Source organism: Zerene cesonia, chromosome 14 (assembly GCF_012273895.1).
Source record: "Zerene cesonia ecotype Mississippi chromosome 14, Zerene_cesonia_1.1, whole genome shotgun sequence".
In the NCBI taxonomy this organism is placed as follows: Eukaryota; Metazoa; Arthropoda; class Insecta; order Lepidoptera; family Pieridae; genus Zerene; species Zerene cesonia.
Window position 1 is genome coordinate 148015 of NC_052115.1, and position 18046 is coordinate 166060.

At 36.6% G+C, this 18046-nt stretch overlaps 3 protein-coding genes across 3 annotated transcripts; 1 reads left to right on the plus strand and 2 right to left on the minus strand.

Moving 5' to 3' along the window:
• Positions 1-3503: 3503 nt before the first annotated feature.
• On the minus strand, positions 3504-4469 carry LOC119831850. Its single transcript, XM_038355399.1, has 2 exons — positions 4078-4469; positions 3504-3784 (listed from the first exon to the last, which is right to left on the minus strand). The coding sequence occupies exons 1-2, from the start codon at positions 4357-4359 to the stop codon at positions 3554-3556; spliced, it is 513 nt and encodes a 170-aa protein (XP_038211327.1). The 5' UTR covers positions 4360-4469; the 3' UTR covers positions 3504-3553.
• A 259-nt stretch (positions 4470-4728) lies between these two features.
• On the plus strand, positions 4729-5938 carry LOC119832017 (uroporphyrinogen-III synthase-like). Its single transcript, XM_038355602.1, has 2 exons — positions 4729-4894; positions 5021-5938. The coding sequence occupies exon 2, from the start codon at positions 5092-5094 to the stop codon at positions 5842-5844; it is 753 nt and encodes a 250-aa protein (XP_038211530.1). The 5' UTR covers positions 4729-4894; positions 5021-5091; the 3' UTR covers positions 5845-5938.
• A 2056-nt stretch (positions 5939-7994) lies between these two features.
• LOC119831881 lies at positions 7995-17805 on the minus strand. Its single transcript, XM_038355450.1, has 5 exons — positions 17244-17805; positions 15389-15562; positions 14692-14823; positions 14437-14498; positions 7995-8079 (listed from the first exon to the last, which is right to left on the minus strand). Exons 1-5 carry the CDS (start codon positions 17562-17564, stop codon positions 7995-7997), a joined length of 774 nt encoding a protein of 257 aa, XP_038211378.1. The 5' UTR covers positions 17565-17805.
• Positions 17806-18046: the final 241 nt, after the last annotated feature.

The following is an 18046-nucleotide window of genomic DNA, read 5'->3' on the forward strand; positions in this document are numbered from 1 at the left end:
GCTTTTGCATGAAAATTATGTTCAAGAACATACCCTGGATAGTCAAGGTATGCCGTGTCGGAAGGTGATTTAATCTGTTTCAGTAAGAAACAGTAAATGCGGTTTTTCGGTCTCAAGGTGGTGATGGACGGAATTGAGATTAGAGTGCATACCACGAATATTGGTTTGGTGCACTTTAAACGGGAGGAAGTGCAACCGCTGTAAAAAATTACTTTTTCTTTTTAAACTTTTCATTTCTATTTTTTATATGCGTGGAGTGAATAGACAGGGGAAATTGGAAGTTGGTCGAGGTTAAGTGAGTCAGTTGATCGAAGCAAACAATAGAGATGGGCTGATGGGGGACTAGTTTGGAGACTGCGGGGACGCCCGTACCCCCCCAGTTATCGCCATCGGGTCCTCCCGTCCGGTCGCCAACCGGCACGATGGAGCAAAAATGGGATTTTTCGTTAGCGGCGGGGCAGCCTTTCATAGGTGACTGTACTACTACTTGGGCCCCCTACAACTAACGGTCGGCCAGCGGACAACCGTGCTACGGATCCCGCTACCCTCCATCACTAGACACCCGGCGCACCAATAATGCTGCTTCATAAAAACTGTTACTCACTAAACAACTGACCAGACCCAAACCCCAAATAGGCTACACCGAAACTCATGCCGGAACACGAAGCCGCTTGGCGGCACGTCTCTATCCGATGGGTGGTTGTGAGCCACGACCGAAGTCTCCCACCAGTTGGTTGCTCATTTAGCACTACCCGAGGTACACGTGTAGGGATCTAGATCTAGATCTAGAGTCAGAGCCTACGGACGCGAGCAACAATATACCCCAAAAGCCTAAATGTTAATTCTAGAAGTACACCTTTGTGGATTCTACTGCATTTTATATATTTAATTCAGTATACGATTATGTACAATTCAAAATTCTTTTCAGTGGATACTTGTAGATAAACAGCGCACCTTGTTTGTCTTATTTGTAATTAAAATACCGTTCTAAAAGCTGTGTACATAAAAAAAGCAGAGAAAAGCTCAAGAGAACTTTGTATTAAGTATTGTGAGCTTTTACTTGAGCTTGTACCGCTCGTGTAAATTCATTTTAATGAAAATTCTGCTCCTTAAAACAACTTTTATACCGTATACTAATTACACTTTACTTTAGAACTAATTGTTGCCCGCAACTTTTAATATGCTTTTTTTATAATAAATACTTTTTCATTTACTTATATATATTTGGCAATTTACAATACCTATAAATATTTTGACAATTAATTGGGCATTTGTTGATGGAAAGTGGTCACAATGTTGTTTTCGTATAAATTCCATAGACTATGTTAAATTTGTAATAATTCGGGTACTATATTACTCTTCTTTACATATAAAATGCAATTGTTTCATCTATAGGCATGTATTAACTTAGCCATTTACAAAGAACAACAAATAATATCTTACAATTTTTTCTGTAGAAATTATTGGGGTCCAGCAATCGTTATGTTACATAACAATTTCCTTCCCACGAGTCTATTAAAAGTAAATATTTGAGATTGAATCACTCAATGCGAAATGCACTAATCGCCGCATTAAATATTCCGTCATGTTCAACAGAACTCCAGATAAGCCTCCATTAGCGGCATTCGACTGTAATAATTCATTCAGGCTAAGTAAGTTACAGCTAAGAATCGCTGCCGAACTTTGGCTCGGTTCCGTAAAGTTGGCAAATGTATGAAACAAAGTTTAAACAACGCAATGCTGCCTGACTCCGGCCTCGTGCGATTGTTTCACTAACCATGAACTCAGAACTCTTACATTATATGCTCGTGTATCTTTATGTTAGAAACTTTATGATAATGGTCGAATATATAAGTGTATAAGCGTTCGTGTGAGTTATGATTTGCTCTTTATGCATAATGTTTGAAGATGGTGTTGCCGGTTGATTATTGTGAATGATAAAGATATGAGAAATCTTTTGTTATTTTTTTATATTTTTGTAGTGAGTGTAAGCCACCTGCAAAATGCTGGTTGAATATTTAAGAAGTTAAATTGTAATTATACTATGTACTATGTTACACTCGTTATGTATAAATAAAGGTCATGTATAAACGTGCAAATGCCAGTTTTAATTACATTTGTAAAGCACAGTGTAAAGAAAGGCGGTACCCTTTTCATAATAAAATAACTATAATTTGTAGAGAAATGTACGAAAAACACGGAAATAAGCTTCCGCTTCCAACGATGTTTTTGTGTTCGCATGAGGAATATTTCTCAACACAATTATAGGGCGGAATGTCGTAATGCATACCGACAACATGTGCCGTATAACTTACGTATTTTCAATTTACATATTTCATCTCATACTTCAGTACTTTCTGAGTCGAGAATCATATTATTATATATCATATTAATATTTAAAGACTGCTGAAATTTTGCGAAATGGACGTCAGTGTGTTTTGAAATATTAAAAAGTCTATAATCAGTGTATAAAATCATCATGAATTAAAGATGGATAGTACTAAAAACGAAGCAAGGTATAGTACTTTTGTTTTAGCTATTTATACATGCATCATTTATAATAATAGTATGAATGTGCTGCCAATAAACCTTGCAGCAAAATTTATGTTCCAATAAATTATTGTAGCATTCATTTTTCATTATAATACATTAAAGTCATAAATAAAACAATAACGGAAATGAAAGAAATGTGAAATCTGACATGCACTGTGTGTGATACAACAACATTCACCTCGGGCCATTTAATTAACTTTTATACGTCTTTCTTGCTTGAGGCTTTAAACACATGCAGATTTTCTATTTTTGTATAAAATTTATGCTTTTCGGAATATTAATCTGGCTGTGACTAGACAATTTGTATTGGCAATTTATTATCTACTTTTCCGTATCTAATTAGAAATAGGGCCTGAATGCAATATATAGATACCTACCTTAATAGATAAGTACTTAGTAGTATTATTATTTAGAAATGTTAGTTGCTCAGACATCACACTTATTCAATTTTACCGCCAATTGAATATCACTTTATATTTACAAGTAGGTACCCATCCTTTCCGAGCCGTTTTAAATCGAATAAAAATACTCCTCGGCAGTCGCAACTGGTATTTGCCTTTCAATATACCTCAAGCGGAATGCTGTGTGACATATTCTGCGCAAATCTTGGAATATTGAATAGTTCCGAGGTGTCGTGTGTGCTATCTCTGTGAATATATTCCATTTTCGCTCAAAGGAAATCCGCGAAAAATCCATTTCTGTCAGCTTCGTGTATAATAAATAATAATCAATCTCGCACTTGCACTCAAATCTCAGCGAAGTATTCGATTCATGGTTACTTTAATAGGTAAGTTACTTTACAAGTTTCCGATCGGATAAAAACAATACGACACTAATTTTTTTTTATTTTCAGACAAATAACTTATCATAATTACTGATTACATATGAAATATCCCACAGGATAATTAAGTTCTTCTCTTTGGACGACACCCCACAAATAAATTTACTCATAAGCTACAATAGACATTTATTAAACAAAATCTCATCACAAACACTAAGTCTAGACTTCGATTGTAGGATTCGTTATATAATTGATGTCGTCGAGGTCCTTATCGAAGAAGCAGTGCGAGGGCTTGGCGGGCCCGAGGCGGCGGTGGCGCAGCATCAGGTAGAGCAGCAGGTTGTACTCCGACGTGGCGTTCTGCACCGTGCGCAGCGTCGCCTCCACCTGCTCCTGCCGAGCGTCCCACACGCGAAGTCGCTCTATGCAATCTTTTAAGTATATGTTTAACTGGAAAATAAATTATCCAAAATAATCGACAAAAATTTAAATTTTTACGATATAATATAGACAATGTATAATTTACGTCTGTTAATTATATATGGCACATATATTGAGCTACCAAAATATTATATTAAGCAAGTATGAAGATACTTAAGATTTTGATTTTATTATCAGAAATTTACACTAGAACTAGATCTACTAAACATAATATAAATCTAGCGCTAGAGAGATTTCAACTACTTATTTCTATTTACAATCAGTAATACACCCTTTAAGTTAAATATTAATTTACAGACTACCTTTAAAATCCGTCTTTCCATTAGTTTTCTTTGTATCCAATCAAATAAATGTGTTATAACCGCCAATAGAATAAGTAACACTGTAAAAAATATATCAAGCGGTGGGAAGTCTAGCGAGAACCAATTATAAAACTCCGGTGACACCAACTGCCGAGTTATCGGCACTGGTGCTATCGTTAGCTCCTTCGAGCCAAAATCTGGAACATAATACTGTGCTGGTAGGAGCAACAGCGTCACCAGCGCCGTCACCAGAAGGCCGCTGGAGCACCCGTTTAACGGCATCGAAAGCCAACCCCGCCAGACTCTTCACATCGCTCTCCCCAGAAGCCAGAAAGTACATAAATAACACACATAAAATTGATTCACGGCCATAAAAAATATCTTTTTCTGTTTAATAAGTGACAGTAATGTGTCAAAAGAATTTTTTTCCTTTTTTTGGACGTCATTTAGATAAAAGCATTTAGAAATACTGAATAAATTGCGGTATCAAACCAAGGTCTTAAAACTTTTACTATTCATTAAAATATTATATGCGTTCGCTTGGTTTTACTTTAAATGTCGTGTAGGCTTTGCTTTACCTTTGACTTGACATAATGTGTCTATGGACATAACACTTCATTGCCAAAATGAATTACTGGAAATGTCATGTGTGACAACTGACAACAATCAACATCTGTATATTGTCACTAGGAACAAGGAAGAAATTGTAAAAACTAAAAACAGGCTATTAACTATTCATTAATAAACGGAAGGACAATTTAATGATAACATTTTTGTAATAAAATGATTCTTTTCTTGAAAATAACGTAGACATCACGTAAGTTTCCGCACATTTTGTTTGATTAAACAATCAGTGTAAAGCACTAGTGTAATAAAGAAGTTTTCCATCTCATTAAGAATTCAATGCCTTACATATTTCTCTCCATGTTTCCTGCACTTTCAGGGTCAGCCTTGTTATGTAGCAAACAACAAAACAAAGAGCAAACAATTAATGATGCAAATAAAATTGAAACTATGAAGAAAGTCGTTTTATTTAAGAGTTTGTCAGAGGACTATAAGAAAGCATTCAGTGACCATAACTATGAAGCCATATTCGTCGAGCCGTTGGAATTTGTGTTCATAAACCTACAAGAGCTTAGTGAAAAACTGCAGCAAAACGATTATGATGGTATTATATTGACAAGCCCGAGGGCTATTGAAGCTGTATCCAAGTGTTGGTCACCTTCGAAATTCGTAATATGGAATACAAAGCGGGTATACACTGTTGGAGAAGCGAGCAGTCGCAAAATCAAACAGCTGCTAGGTCTGGATGCGCTCGGCGAAACATCAGGCAGTGCAGAAAACTTGGCAAAAGTGATGAGCTCAGAAAATGCAGTATCAAGTAAGTTTCTCTACCCCTGTGGCAACTTGCGTTCTGAGATCTTACCAAATGTCCTACAAGGAGCGGGCATCACGATTGATGCTCTAACTGTCTATGAAACTAAAGAGAATGAGCATTTAAGGGAAAGTTTGATTGACCTAAATAACAACATCAACCCGTGTTGTATGGTGTTCTTCAGTCCCTCCGGGTGTGAGTATATTTACAGACAACTGCAGACATTCAACAACAAGCTCTCTATATTACCACATTTTGCAATTGGCAACTCAACGGCACATAAAATAGAGAACTTAGGAGTAGAAATAGCAGGAGTAGCGGCCAAACCTAAGGCGGAGAGTGTGATTGAGTCTGTGCAGCTTTACTTTAGAACTTTGGAAGCATGTAGTTAATGGTACAAATATTACATATATGGTGTTGGTTATGTATATAATTTTATCGACTGTTATTATTTTTACTCGAATATAAGTTTATTAAAGTTTTGTAAATAAAAGCGGGTATTATTCACTCATTTAATCTCCTTTTCTTGTAACATCTCTATACAAATACTCTAATATATACATAGTGAACATTCAATACAACTTCATTTGTAATTGCTACTGTTTTAGTAGCCTAGGTGGCGCAGTAGTCAGCGCTTAAGTCTCATAATCTTAACTTCATTTGTACCTGCTTCCTTAATTTTTTTTTTATATATAGTGGACAACTGAGCTGGTGGTTTGCCTCATGGTAAACGATCACCACCGCCCATGAACATTCGCCGAGGCTCAGACCCCGCTGCCCGCTTTTAAGGGATAAGGTATGAGGAAAGAATTGATGACTGGAAAGAAGGAATGGACTGGGAAGGGCGAGGAAAAGGAAATAGGCCAATCCTTAATTATTTATTTGCTAAAAAGTTAAGCACAGCTTAAATCAAACATCTTCTTCTGTGGGGGGAGGCTGCCTAAGCTGTCGAGATCGTTCTGCTGCATCCCATCTCTTGGTCACTGACACATATGTTACAATAGCACTTGCTGTTGCAATCCCCGCATTGAGAATAGTTAGCGGCTGAAATTAAATAAGAAAATTTAATGCTAGTCAAAAATAGCGCAAGCTCTCACGTGTAGATATATGGGGATATTATATTTTTTAAAAACCCTCTGCGGAGGCCTGTGTCCCAGTGTGCAGTGGGAACGTATATGGGCTGATAATGATGACATTTTTTTAAGTTATTTATACTATTTTATCAAAGCACTATAAACTGAACTTTAAAATCTCTTTGGTTTACCCATAAAATTCTTATTTCGAGAATTTTATTATTAGGACAGTGAATGTAAACTGACGCACAATTTGTGCTCACATTTCCGTATTGCTTGCATAAGTTTATACGTAAATCCCAATATTGGGAGCATAAAAGTGATTCCGAAGGCCAGTTGTGACAAAAATTCCGTGTCGCACCAAACAAGCCATAGGGGTTAATAAACTCCTACGTTATATATTACGCATATTCCTTTTTTAAAGACATTCTTGCATAATTTTCAAATGAATAAATTTATCTTATCAGGTTTTTATATGGAAAATCTATGTGTACCATAATTTTACGAATCTATTTACACATACGGATTGCAGGATTCTACTACCTCAGACCAAAAGAATATAAATAGGCATTTCTTAATAATACACTGGCAGCTGCAGATGCATTTATAATTTAATTAACGACTTCCTAATGGTCTAGTATAAATGTATCGTCTATGCTAGTGACTTGTTGAGAGGTCACATTGACAAACAAACAACAGTTACAAAATTATTAATCTTCACGATGTTGACATTGATTCTGCATTTGTTATTAAAAATATATATTATTTATCATTGGTTGCAGTGATTAAGGCCTTCGCCGCATAAGCGAGCAAAAGCTAAATTAATTTGCATATTATCATCACTCCAACCTCCAATAGGGAAATAAATCAACTTTAGAAGTTCTCCTAAACAGAATTCCGGTAGCGTGCGCAGATGCACTGAGCTATGTTCCCGAAGTGGGAGCAAATGTAGGTTGATATTGAAGAATATTGATTAGGAATAACAGTTTACCCCCTGCACGTAGTCTGTAACGCGCTCCATCTCGCACAGCACCAGGCTGAGCACCCCCGTCACCAGCAGCGTTGCGCCGATCACCGTCGATATTATTATATCCTATCAGATTTCATCATTTAGTATGTCAATATATGTGCATCTAATGCGATTGCTTAAATATTATAGGTATGTTCAATTATCCTACCTAAACAACATTTTGGTAAAAGGGATTTTTTTTTAAATAGAATATTTTTTATCACGAGGTGGGATTCGAACCCGCGTCGTTTTGCCAAACCGTAGCAACGACGTGATCGACATAAAGACGCAGGTTCGAATACGCCTCGTGAACAATTTTTTTTCTGTTCTTTAAAAAAAATCTCATTTATAAAGCATTTAAATGTTATTAAACTAAAAATTAAGATTTTTTTTATAGTTTTTATTGTTAAACATATAAAGATTTACAAAGTAGGTATCTATTTAACTTGTTTAATCTGACCTATACAGTACTAAAATTAACGAGGAACTTGGTCACTATCTTTTTAAAGATACATGTTTTTCTTAAAAACCTCTCTCTTTTATCACTGAAAAGATACATTACTCATTAGTATTATTAAATACACGCGGTCCGCCCCGGCTTTGTCCGTGGTACATATATAGCCTATAGCCTTCTTCAATAAATGGGCTATCTAACACTGAAATAATTTTTCAATTCGGACCAGTAGTTCCTGAGATTAGTGCGTTCAAAAATCATACAAACAAACTTTTCAGCTTTATAATATTAGTATAGATTAAATTCTGGTGTTGCTATGTTTGTTACTATTCCCTCGAAATTTTTTATGTATAGGTATAATTTTAACTATGTTGGTAGAGAAAAGGCAAGTATTATCTATTTCGCTAGGTGAGAGTGGCCTAGCAGTATGCTCAACTAGTCTTTTGCTCGCAGCCTATCATAAAACATTAAAATCGGTCCAGCCGCTAAGGTGGAGTTCAGTGAAATATGTAAAATAAAGTTGTGTTAGTGTTTAACTAATAAGACTTATGAATAATGCCTTCAGCAACGGCTGAACAAATTTTCATGGTTTGTTGTTTTTCTCCACTTGATGCAAGATGATAAACGATACGCAAAATCATTGTAAAATTTAAATTCTACTCAAGCGGAGCGAGGCATGCTAGTACACGGAAAAATGCAACGTACCAAATGTTATTAAGGTCACGCATCTCATACCGTAATCAGCCAATGGAACAACGGCGGTTGTCAAATATTTTATTTAATTTTAAATAAAATATTTGCACAATTACGCGGTACTGTAAATATTCACAGGCCAACATTGCGGTTATTAAATAGAGCTAGGTAGGTACGTATATATGAATTGGAAAGTTAATATTACTAGATAAATATTTTAAACTACACAATTAATATGTAACTTTTTTTTTTTATGTCATAGCGGACAGCTGAGCTGGTGGTTCGCCTGATGGTACGCGATCACCACCGCCCATAAAAATTCGCAAAGGTAGTACCTCTGTGAATGCGCTAACCGATATTCACACCCTTCCGTCTGACCTCCGACATGTACTATCAGACTAATATTATAGATGTGAAAGTTTGTTTGGATGTTTGTTCGTCAATCACTCTGAATCTACAGAACGCATTTTCATGAAATTTGGTATACAGACAGGGCGCATAGCCGACCTGGGGTGATATTCTTAAGTACCGAATTTATTTTCAGAATCTTGTATGTAGCTTTCAAATAACCTGAGATAAAACAGTGGTTATAAACATATAAGCAACTTAAATCGCCGCGCGTGTTTCAAGCTACAAAAACCGAGGCGCATAGACCAGGTTGCTGCAGTGGTTTGCCTATTGCGTCAGAAAATATGAAACTAAAAAACTACATCAATCGAGTGTGTGTTGAAATGTGCATCACTGAAAAGAAGCTTGTGTAGCCACAGCTTCGTTTAGTTTGGCCTTACTATACTTACAGTAAACAACCATGCCGTTGGTGCATAATTAGTAATGGATAAGGCAGATCCGCTGAAAAGGCAAGCGAGCGCGGCCGCCGACACGAGCGCCACGACGGCGGCCGCCGACACAAGCCGCGGGGCGCCCGCGCATCCCCCGCCCGTTAAATGCAGCACGGCAGATATTAGACATAGGATCTATACGAGTTTTTCTAGTTTTATAATATAATCGTCTTTTATATTCTATTATTATTTTATATTTTAAAATTCTCGACTCACATCGGTCACAAACTATCGCAAGAATGCCGAAACCCACAAGTGTAAGTCATTTTCAAATGTCATTGCATGGGAGTCAATCCTACTAATATTATAAATGCGAAATAAGTTTGTGAGGATGGAAGTATGTGTATGTGTATGTTTGTTACTCTTTCACACAAAAACTACTGAACCCATTGCAATGAAATTTGGTACGTAGATGGCTAGACAACTGGAATAACAATGGAATAATATAGGCAACTTTTTATCACGATATTCCTACGGGATACAGACTTACGCGGGTAAAACCGCGAGGCGCAGCTAGTATTCTTACATTTACTATATTGTAATATTCTTATATTGAATGGTATCAATGCTTGTACGCATGTGAGTGACCCAGGTCAGAGTGACAGTTGCCTACCGATTAAGACTACTGCTAATTATTTCCATTCAATTAGATTTCTTTATGTAAAACTAGGAAGTATCTAGTTTAACAACTAGATACTTCCTAGTTTTACGTATACACGACCCTATAGGAACTCAATTACAAGAGATCGCTCGACATTATCATTCTAGTTGTAGCTTCGTGAATAACATAATGATATACTTACAACAGACGCAACTTTCAACACCCCCTCCGCAGACATAAACAACACATTTTCGTGGTAATACTGTTTCAGTATTGCGCTTTCTGTATCCCACGGTGTCACGCGAGACGCGCTGCGTGTTCCGTTCATTTTACATTTTCAAAACTTCACCTACAGTGCCGGTATGATGTTTAAAAAAAAAATGCTACAATATCGAGCTTCGTTTAAAATCAATCGAGATAAGGCGATAAGATCTAGTGAGCATTATTGATATAAAAGACATTAAGAGTGTACCAATTAGTGTACTCGGCTTCAATTGAAGTGTTTGATAATCTTTCAATGATCGTAGATAATGTAGCAATGCTTTTACTGGAATGAAACTGGTTATTGACTTTTGACTATTTATTTATGTAATAGTAATTGGGAAAGTATGTAATTCTTAAGTCGTCCTATTAAAGTTGTAAACTGTATTATATAACTTAAGACGAATTCGCTCGTTTCGAAGCAATACAAAGCTTCGACTACCCTTTCCTTAAAATACTATAATTAGGCGCTGATTCTTTACGGTAATAAAGATTAGGGTACGTCGTATGTACTCAAAATAAAACCCACACTAGTATAAAAACCATATAATATATTATGTATTACCATTAAAAGTTAAAAGTAAACGATACTCGCACAAATTTGTCAAGTCCACACATTACGTTCGTCAATTTTAATATCGTAAAACAACTTTTACGCTTTACATAAGGCAAGAGGACTGAAGCTGCATAATTATTTCATAAATAACATAAATCCTGCGGTCTGTGACAATTCCCGTAAACATACTTGTAAAGAATAGTATAAGTTAAAAGTAGATGGCAAACTGTATTAGTGCGTACGCGCAGGCAGTATTTGGGTACAGTATCTTAATAAGACAAAGGGCCAGAGCCGCATCTATCATACAGAAGAAAGCTAAAGAATTCATTCCAACAGACAGCGGCCGTTTACAAATATGCCATTTATTTTGAGGGCAGAGTCGTGTTGACACAATATACCTTCAAAATATGGATTTTCAAGCACTTGCACAACAAAGTCATAAAAAATGGTCACACGGAAAATGAAAACTTAGTGTTAACTTTGCAAGTAATCAGCTATTCAGCTTACAAATACTATGCTCTGTTATAAAATTATAACAAAGCTTAATTAATCCGGAGCAAGCGTAAAGCAGTTATCACACAATTCGCAGATATGCAAACATCAAACACATTATAATATCTCTTTGTGATAATGTTCCATACAGACTACGAGCTTTGCTGTAGCAGCTGGCCCACAAGCCAAACTATAAGACCGCAGAAAAGTATCGCTAGAACCGTCAAAGGTGTACAATAACAAGTGTTACATAATAAAGGGCTAAAACGTGACTAGACAATAAATATATTAATACGAAGTAACTAAAAACTTTGTGTATGAAGTTAAAAAACTCGTGATATGTACACTACAATATAAAAATAATGCTTTCACTGGAATTACATTATTGATTACAATTATTAGTTATACATAAGATTAGATAATTTAATAATTACCAAAGTTGTTTTACTATTTCCAAGAGTATTTCCTTCACCGCACGTAGCCCTGGAGCCATTTGCCACTAACATCACCATATATTTTATTGAAAACAATTTGATTATATTAAATATAAGGAAATTAATTTAAGGTATGAACTAAACAGAATTGTTTCGATAGCCAAATTATTATATTTAGACCCATTCTATCCGCAATTAAAAAACCTCAAAATTACGTCATACAACAAAAGAAATTAAAATTTCCATTATTTTTGTGTATACACAGATAGCACCAGGGCCACAACGTCAAATCGTCAGTAGAAACGTTCTAAGCTCATGGCGCGAGTACGACAGAAAGACAGTACAAAATTATCTCTATAACAATACTTATGTTTATCGGATCTTACGCTAATTTCGCCGCCATCGCGGCTAGTGTCGAGACGACACAAGAATTACACGTAACATAATGTTTAATACTCATTTATTTTGCTCTGTGTCAGAACTGAATGTTTCATGTTACACTACAATGCATTGACTATTGGTTAATAGAAATATATCTTCTACAATTATTGTTGCTAAGAAAACACAGTACTTGTGTTATTGATTATTTAAAAGGAAGCTCTTCGGTCAATTATTCTTGAATTTAAACAATTCAAAGTTGGGGCTTACAAGTTCTGACATAAAGCAAGAAAACATTCCTTTCCGATTAAATGCACATTATAAAGAGTCTACACAATGTTACAATTAACGCAATGTCACCTAACTAAAAATTACCCTTTGGATACATGTGTACATACCTCAATAAATATACATTATGCACTAACACTACAATGCTGTCTGCAAAACAGTACCAAGTGAGATAAGTTTTTACAAGAAATAGAATCTTGATAACTGCCAGATCATCATTACAGAGTATAAACCTTAGGTCATACTGTTTAAACTTGCAGGTTCATTGCTTTTTTATCGCATTGCTCATTTGTACATTACTTGTGATGAGTCAAAATGGAAAATTATGTCTATCATCACACATGGTACTTTTTTGCATTTCTCGGGAGGGGTAATATATGTCGGGAAAGGAAAGCATGTAAAATACAGACACAATAATCTAATTTGTGCAAAGTACTATGTAAAATGCTTACAGTAAATAAATAGATTATACCTACACAATATGGACTAGCATCAAAATCAGACTTGTTTTAAATTAATACAATAATAAATTAATTCAAAAATAAGCTTAAATCAAAAGAACAGTAAAATGAGATCTTCAATAAAGTTACATGCATAAAAATTGCAATGTAAGTAAAAATAATGTGCTTGCAATGATACAAATTAAAAACTCTTTAATTTTACTCATTGACTATCTCCATGGCAGCATGCCTTATTACTATTATTAAAATGGAAAGCAGTGACCAACAAGAAACAAGCTTTTCACACACCAAAAAGTAATCAACATCACAAATGTTAATATTAGACACCAAAATCAACAAGTACACATCCTTGTCTCATTACACTACGACCACACTGAGATCAATAGACTAGAAAAACAATGGACGTGAGCTCATAGGCGAAAATCTAGTGGCAGTTTTAGACGACCTCCATTTAGCAAACTATCACCTTTGCTCCAAACCTACACACTTGTATCTGTTATTGATCTCAATTAAAAGTTAACTTAGTTTCATACAAATATGACGAAATGCAATGTTGTAGATAACTAAAGAAAAAGTAATTAATTTACAGATACAGGTGGCATTACAAAACTTCTCCTATGTCGTACCAACCAAACAATTTTGGTCCTGGAAATGAAACATTATCAGTGCGCATCGCTGGTCCTATACGACTAAACTAAATTAAACCTTAACATACTATACATGGGAGATCAATTCTAATGTTATCACTCGGGAATCTCTTCCTCAACTATAAAACTCTAACTTCTATAAAATATATAAAAATTAGGGAGTGGCTGCCGATAGCCTCAAAAACTTCCTGGTTTTGTGCCAAAGTGCAGGGGATGGCGGACTGGCGCCCTTAATCAGGCATCTCCGCAGGAATGTGGAAAATCTCTAGTCATCGCATGGGGAATGGGGTGTTCCAATATTGTACAAGTGGGAAGTGTTTGTTATTATGCAGTAAAATATTTGTACCATAATGCTCATTTTTAAACATCCAACAAAATGGTATAATATCTATTGATTTCCTCTTCCCCCAATTAGTACCGAACATTGATATAACATTATATCAAAATTACAAATACTTAAAATACCTAATTGAGATCATAAATAGACTAAACAGAGACCATAAAAGAGATTCAATAAAATATGACGTGTGCCAATAGAACCGATCCTCACTCACCTACAATCCACCTCGCCAATACTATGTAACCCTAAACACTTCCCACTGGCACTGCACTACACATCACTGATCACAGTCACGTCACGTCACGCGATGTCGCGTTTAGAAGTCGGTGTGTCACTATAAGGGGTCGTCCCGCGAGGTGGAGGGCTGCGGCACGGCGCGGTAGGCGGCGGCGGCGGCGGCGGAGGGCGCCGCGCGGGGGGCGCGGGGGGCGCGGGGCCGCCCGCCGCGCCGCACGCACCCGCCGCGCGCCGCCACCAGCGCCAGCGCCAGCCCCAGCGCCGACCCGCACACGCCGACACCCTGCAATGTATCATCATCACATTTTTAAATGCTGCCAATAGATAACATAATACTATTTCTGTTCAACAACCTCTCAAAGTTATACTCAAAATTTGTTATTTACGTGTATTTACAATTAGTGTCGGGAAATACGATAATGTCCCATTCTACCGTGATATTGAATAACGAAACATTAGTAGCAACCCACACGTACCGCAGTGGCGTAGAGCAGCGCGGCGGAGGGCGGCGCGCGCTGCGGCCCGTCGGCGAGCGGCTTGGGCGCCGCCAGCAGCACGGCCGCGCCGCTCAGCAGCCACGCCGCGCTCCACACGCCCAGCCAACCGCTCTGTAACGTGTGCACACACACTTGTGAAAGCTCTGTTTTTATACTCAGGCGCCAATTTACTTGATCACAAGGACTGCACCCCTATCTATGGCTACTTGATAACAGAAAGGGATTCCTATTAATGTTAAGTTTAAAGGAAAAAAAATAATATTGAAAAAAGACAAAAAAAAAGTATTATTCTGATGTCTTTTTTTGATGATGATTATCTGAATGTCAACTTTTTCAACATCATATTCTTTTGTCAAAAAATAACATTAATCCTTTTCAATTTTACATTATATCTTTTTTTTTGTTCTAATTTAACTTAACAAAAGTGAGTTCAAAAATCTTTAAATTATTTTGCAACATTTTATTTAAAGAAGCCGAGGAAAAAAATCGCGAATATATCGTTAAATACGTTGACATGCATAGGTATTTATAGAGGTTCTTAATGAGGTTTTGTACAGAATTTTAGATAAACGCATCAAAAGTCGCAAAAAACGTCATACTGCCTCTTCGAAAAACCAACAAATTGTGTACTTGTAGTCCCAGTTGGAAAGCCAGTCACAAATACAAGCACACACACCCATTTGGTAAAGTCCATGGGGAAGAGTGCGACCAGCCGACTGATGTGCAGTGTGAGCAGCAGGCCGTGCGCCATCAGCGAGGTGAGCGCGCCGAACAGCAGCGGGCGTGTGGCCGCCGCGCCGCGCAGCCCCACCGCCGCCCACGTGCACGCGCACGCGCACAGCGTGCACAGCTGGAACCATATTATGTGCTTATTGGCACTCGATATACTACAAATTTTATGATTCAAATTTTATATTAGCTTAAGAAAATTCATGAAACGGATCATTCCATCATCATCCATTACATGTATGAAAAGAAATCTTTCCGAGTCTATGAGAGCTCACTCTATGTGTCATACTTTGCCAGGCAACACATCCACTTATAGCGAATATTGCTGATTGCAGATAAAAAAAAAATGTTTTTAAACTAATCTGATTTGCAGGCATAAATACTGGCTATTACATCATTACATGTATTAAATAGAAAACTTTCTATATGAGAATAAAAAATATCTTGAATTCAGCATTCAAAAAATCTAAGAAATGGCTGTTTTTTTTAACATCAATTAATGAAACAATAGTGAGGAAGGCACGAATTCTCAACAAATTAAACCTTTTGATTAAGATATTGATGCTAATTTGTTGAACTGATTTTGATGAAATTACACTGTTCTATATAGTGCATGTAATGTCACTACCAAAATCAGTTATAATTCTATAATGGGGTACATTTTGTACATAACCTTTTAGCATAAAAATGAACATTGATAATTTAAAATTATATACAGAAACAAAACAAAATAATTAGTAGATGCTTGCATTTAAAGAGAAAAATTCTAGTGAGTTTTAATTGCGTGCAGTTTTTTTTAGTATAATGAATCTCTATAGAATTTTTTCTAATTAGAGCTAATGAGAGTATAGGGATATTCTATTCAATATGCTAGAAATGAATACCAGCATTTCTGTGTTTACTTTTAGTACTATGAGATATTTTATATTTCTTGCATAGTACCCAAGTCACAATGACAGTCAGCCAGATTTCATCCTTTATCACTCGTTTTTAGTAGATAGCATAATAAATATCAGGGTTTTGATAATGTATGATTTTCATTACAAATATCAACAGATATTTAGTGGTGGCTCAGTTGTGAGGACCTTAGACTTAAAATCAACAAGTCTGGGTTTGAGATCAGGTGAGCATGCAAGAAATAAATTGATTTTTCAATTTATCTGCACATATGAAACAGCACCACTGCTCAAACAGAGGAAAAACATTGTGACTTCTGGCCTGAACCCTCATAGAAGGCCTGTATCCCAGCAGTAGGAACAAATATGGGCTGATAATGATAATTAGTATTTTGTTGTGTTTGATTTTAAGCGAGTAGGTACTATACATTAAGAAATTAAAGACTTTAGACTTTTTAATAGATTTTAAGCACAATTAATTAAATATATTATTTAACCTGATATTTCAAACTCTTTACAGCAAGTGTGGTCATGGGGATAATGAACTCAGTACATCGCATAATAAAAACAATGAAATCCTCTTATTAGGTTTTAGAATAATTACTGCAGTGCTTATGAAATACATTAGATATATTTTAGATACAACATATTCAATTCATATATGTACTCAACCATTGATATAATACTTCCTCGGACCCTAATATATACCATGACTTGATAATGACAAACTTTGTAATAGAAATTCCTTATTCTACTTTAGCTACCATTAAATGAATATGTAAAGCATTTTTATGAGAATCTGCATCTATTCTAATGCTGGTATTTTTAAATATTAATGGAAATTGACATTCAGTATCTATATGTGCAGGTATGACAAAAAATATTTGAAAACGTAAGTATACTTACAACTAGCAGAAAAGTAAGAGATCCGAAAGGCGTTAAGAGGTAGGAGAGACGGCAGTAGAGAGGGGCGAGGGCCTGCGGCCGGGGCGGAGGCACGCGCGAGTAGTGCGCGTGTGAATCCCACGAGTGGTCCGTGAGGTCGGTGGCGGCGGGCGAGCGGCCGCCCGCGCCCGCGCACCCGCTGCCCGCGATCTCGAAGTCTTGCACGTCCTCCCCTCTGCAGCTCGTCGGCTCCAGCTCCCTGATTTCCTCCAGCAGCAGCTCCACTTCGTCTGTCGAATACAACTCGCTCGCGGACACGTAGCGCGTCGGCGCCGCTTGCATATCACCCGCCCACGCAGCTACCGCCGAGCGCCGCCGCCCCGGCCCCTCCTGTTATCACGCTCGCCGTTAAGCACTCGCTACACTCTCATTAAACTGATGGCCGAGCTCCTGTACATTTTAGGAGCGACACTGATCTTTCGTTCCTCTCTATATAAACACATCATATATTTAATCAAAGATAAACGATAAATTAATAATTTGTAAACAGAATTAAATGACGCACTGCTAGCACGCCATGTTTGTTATCATATTTTTTTTATTCATACAAATCATAGACATTTATAAACGAGACAGTTATAAACCAAGGTTTACACCCTATAAAATTAATGTTAAGGATACAGATAAATGTGTCAACATTCAACGCGAAAATCGAAAGGAAAATTGGTTATAATAAAATCCATAGCTACATAATTATTGAGGATTTCAGTGATTATTTATTTTAGTTTACTTTTAGAGTTTTTAGTTCAAATATAAAATGTTTG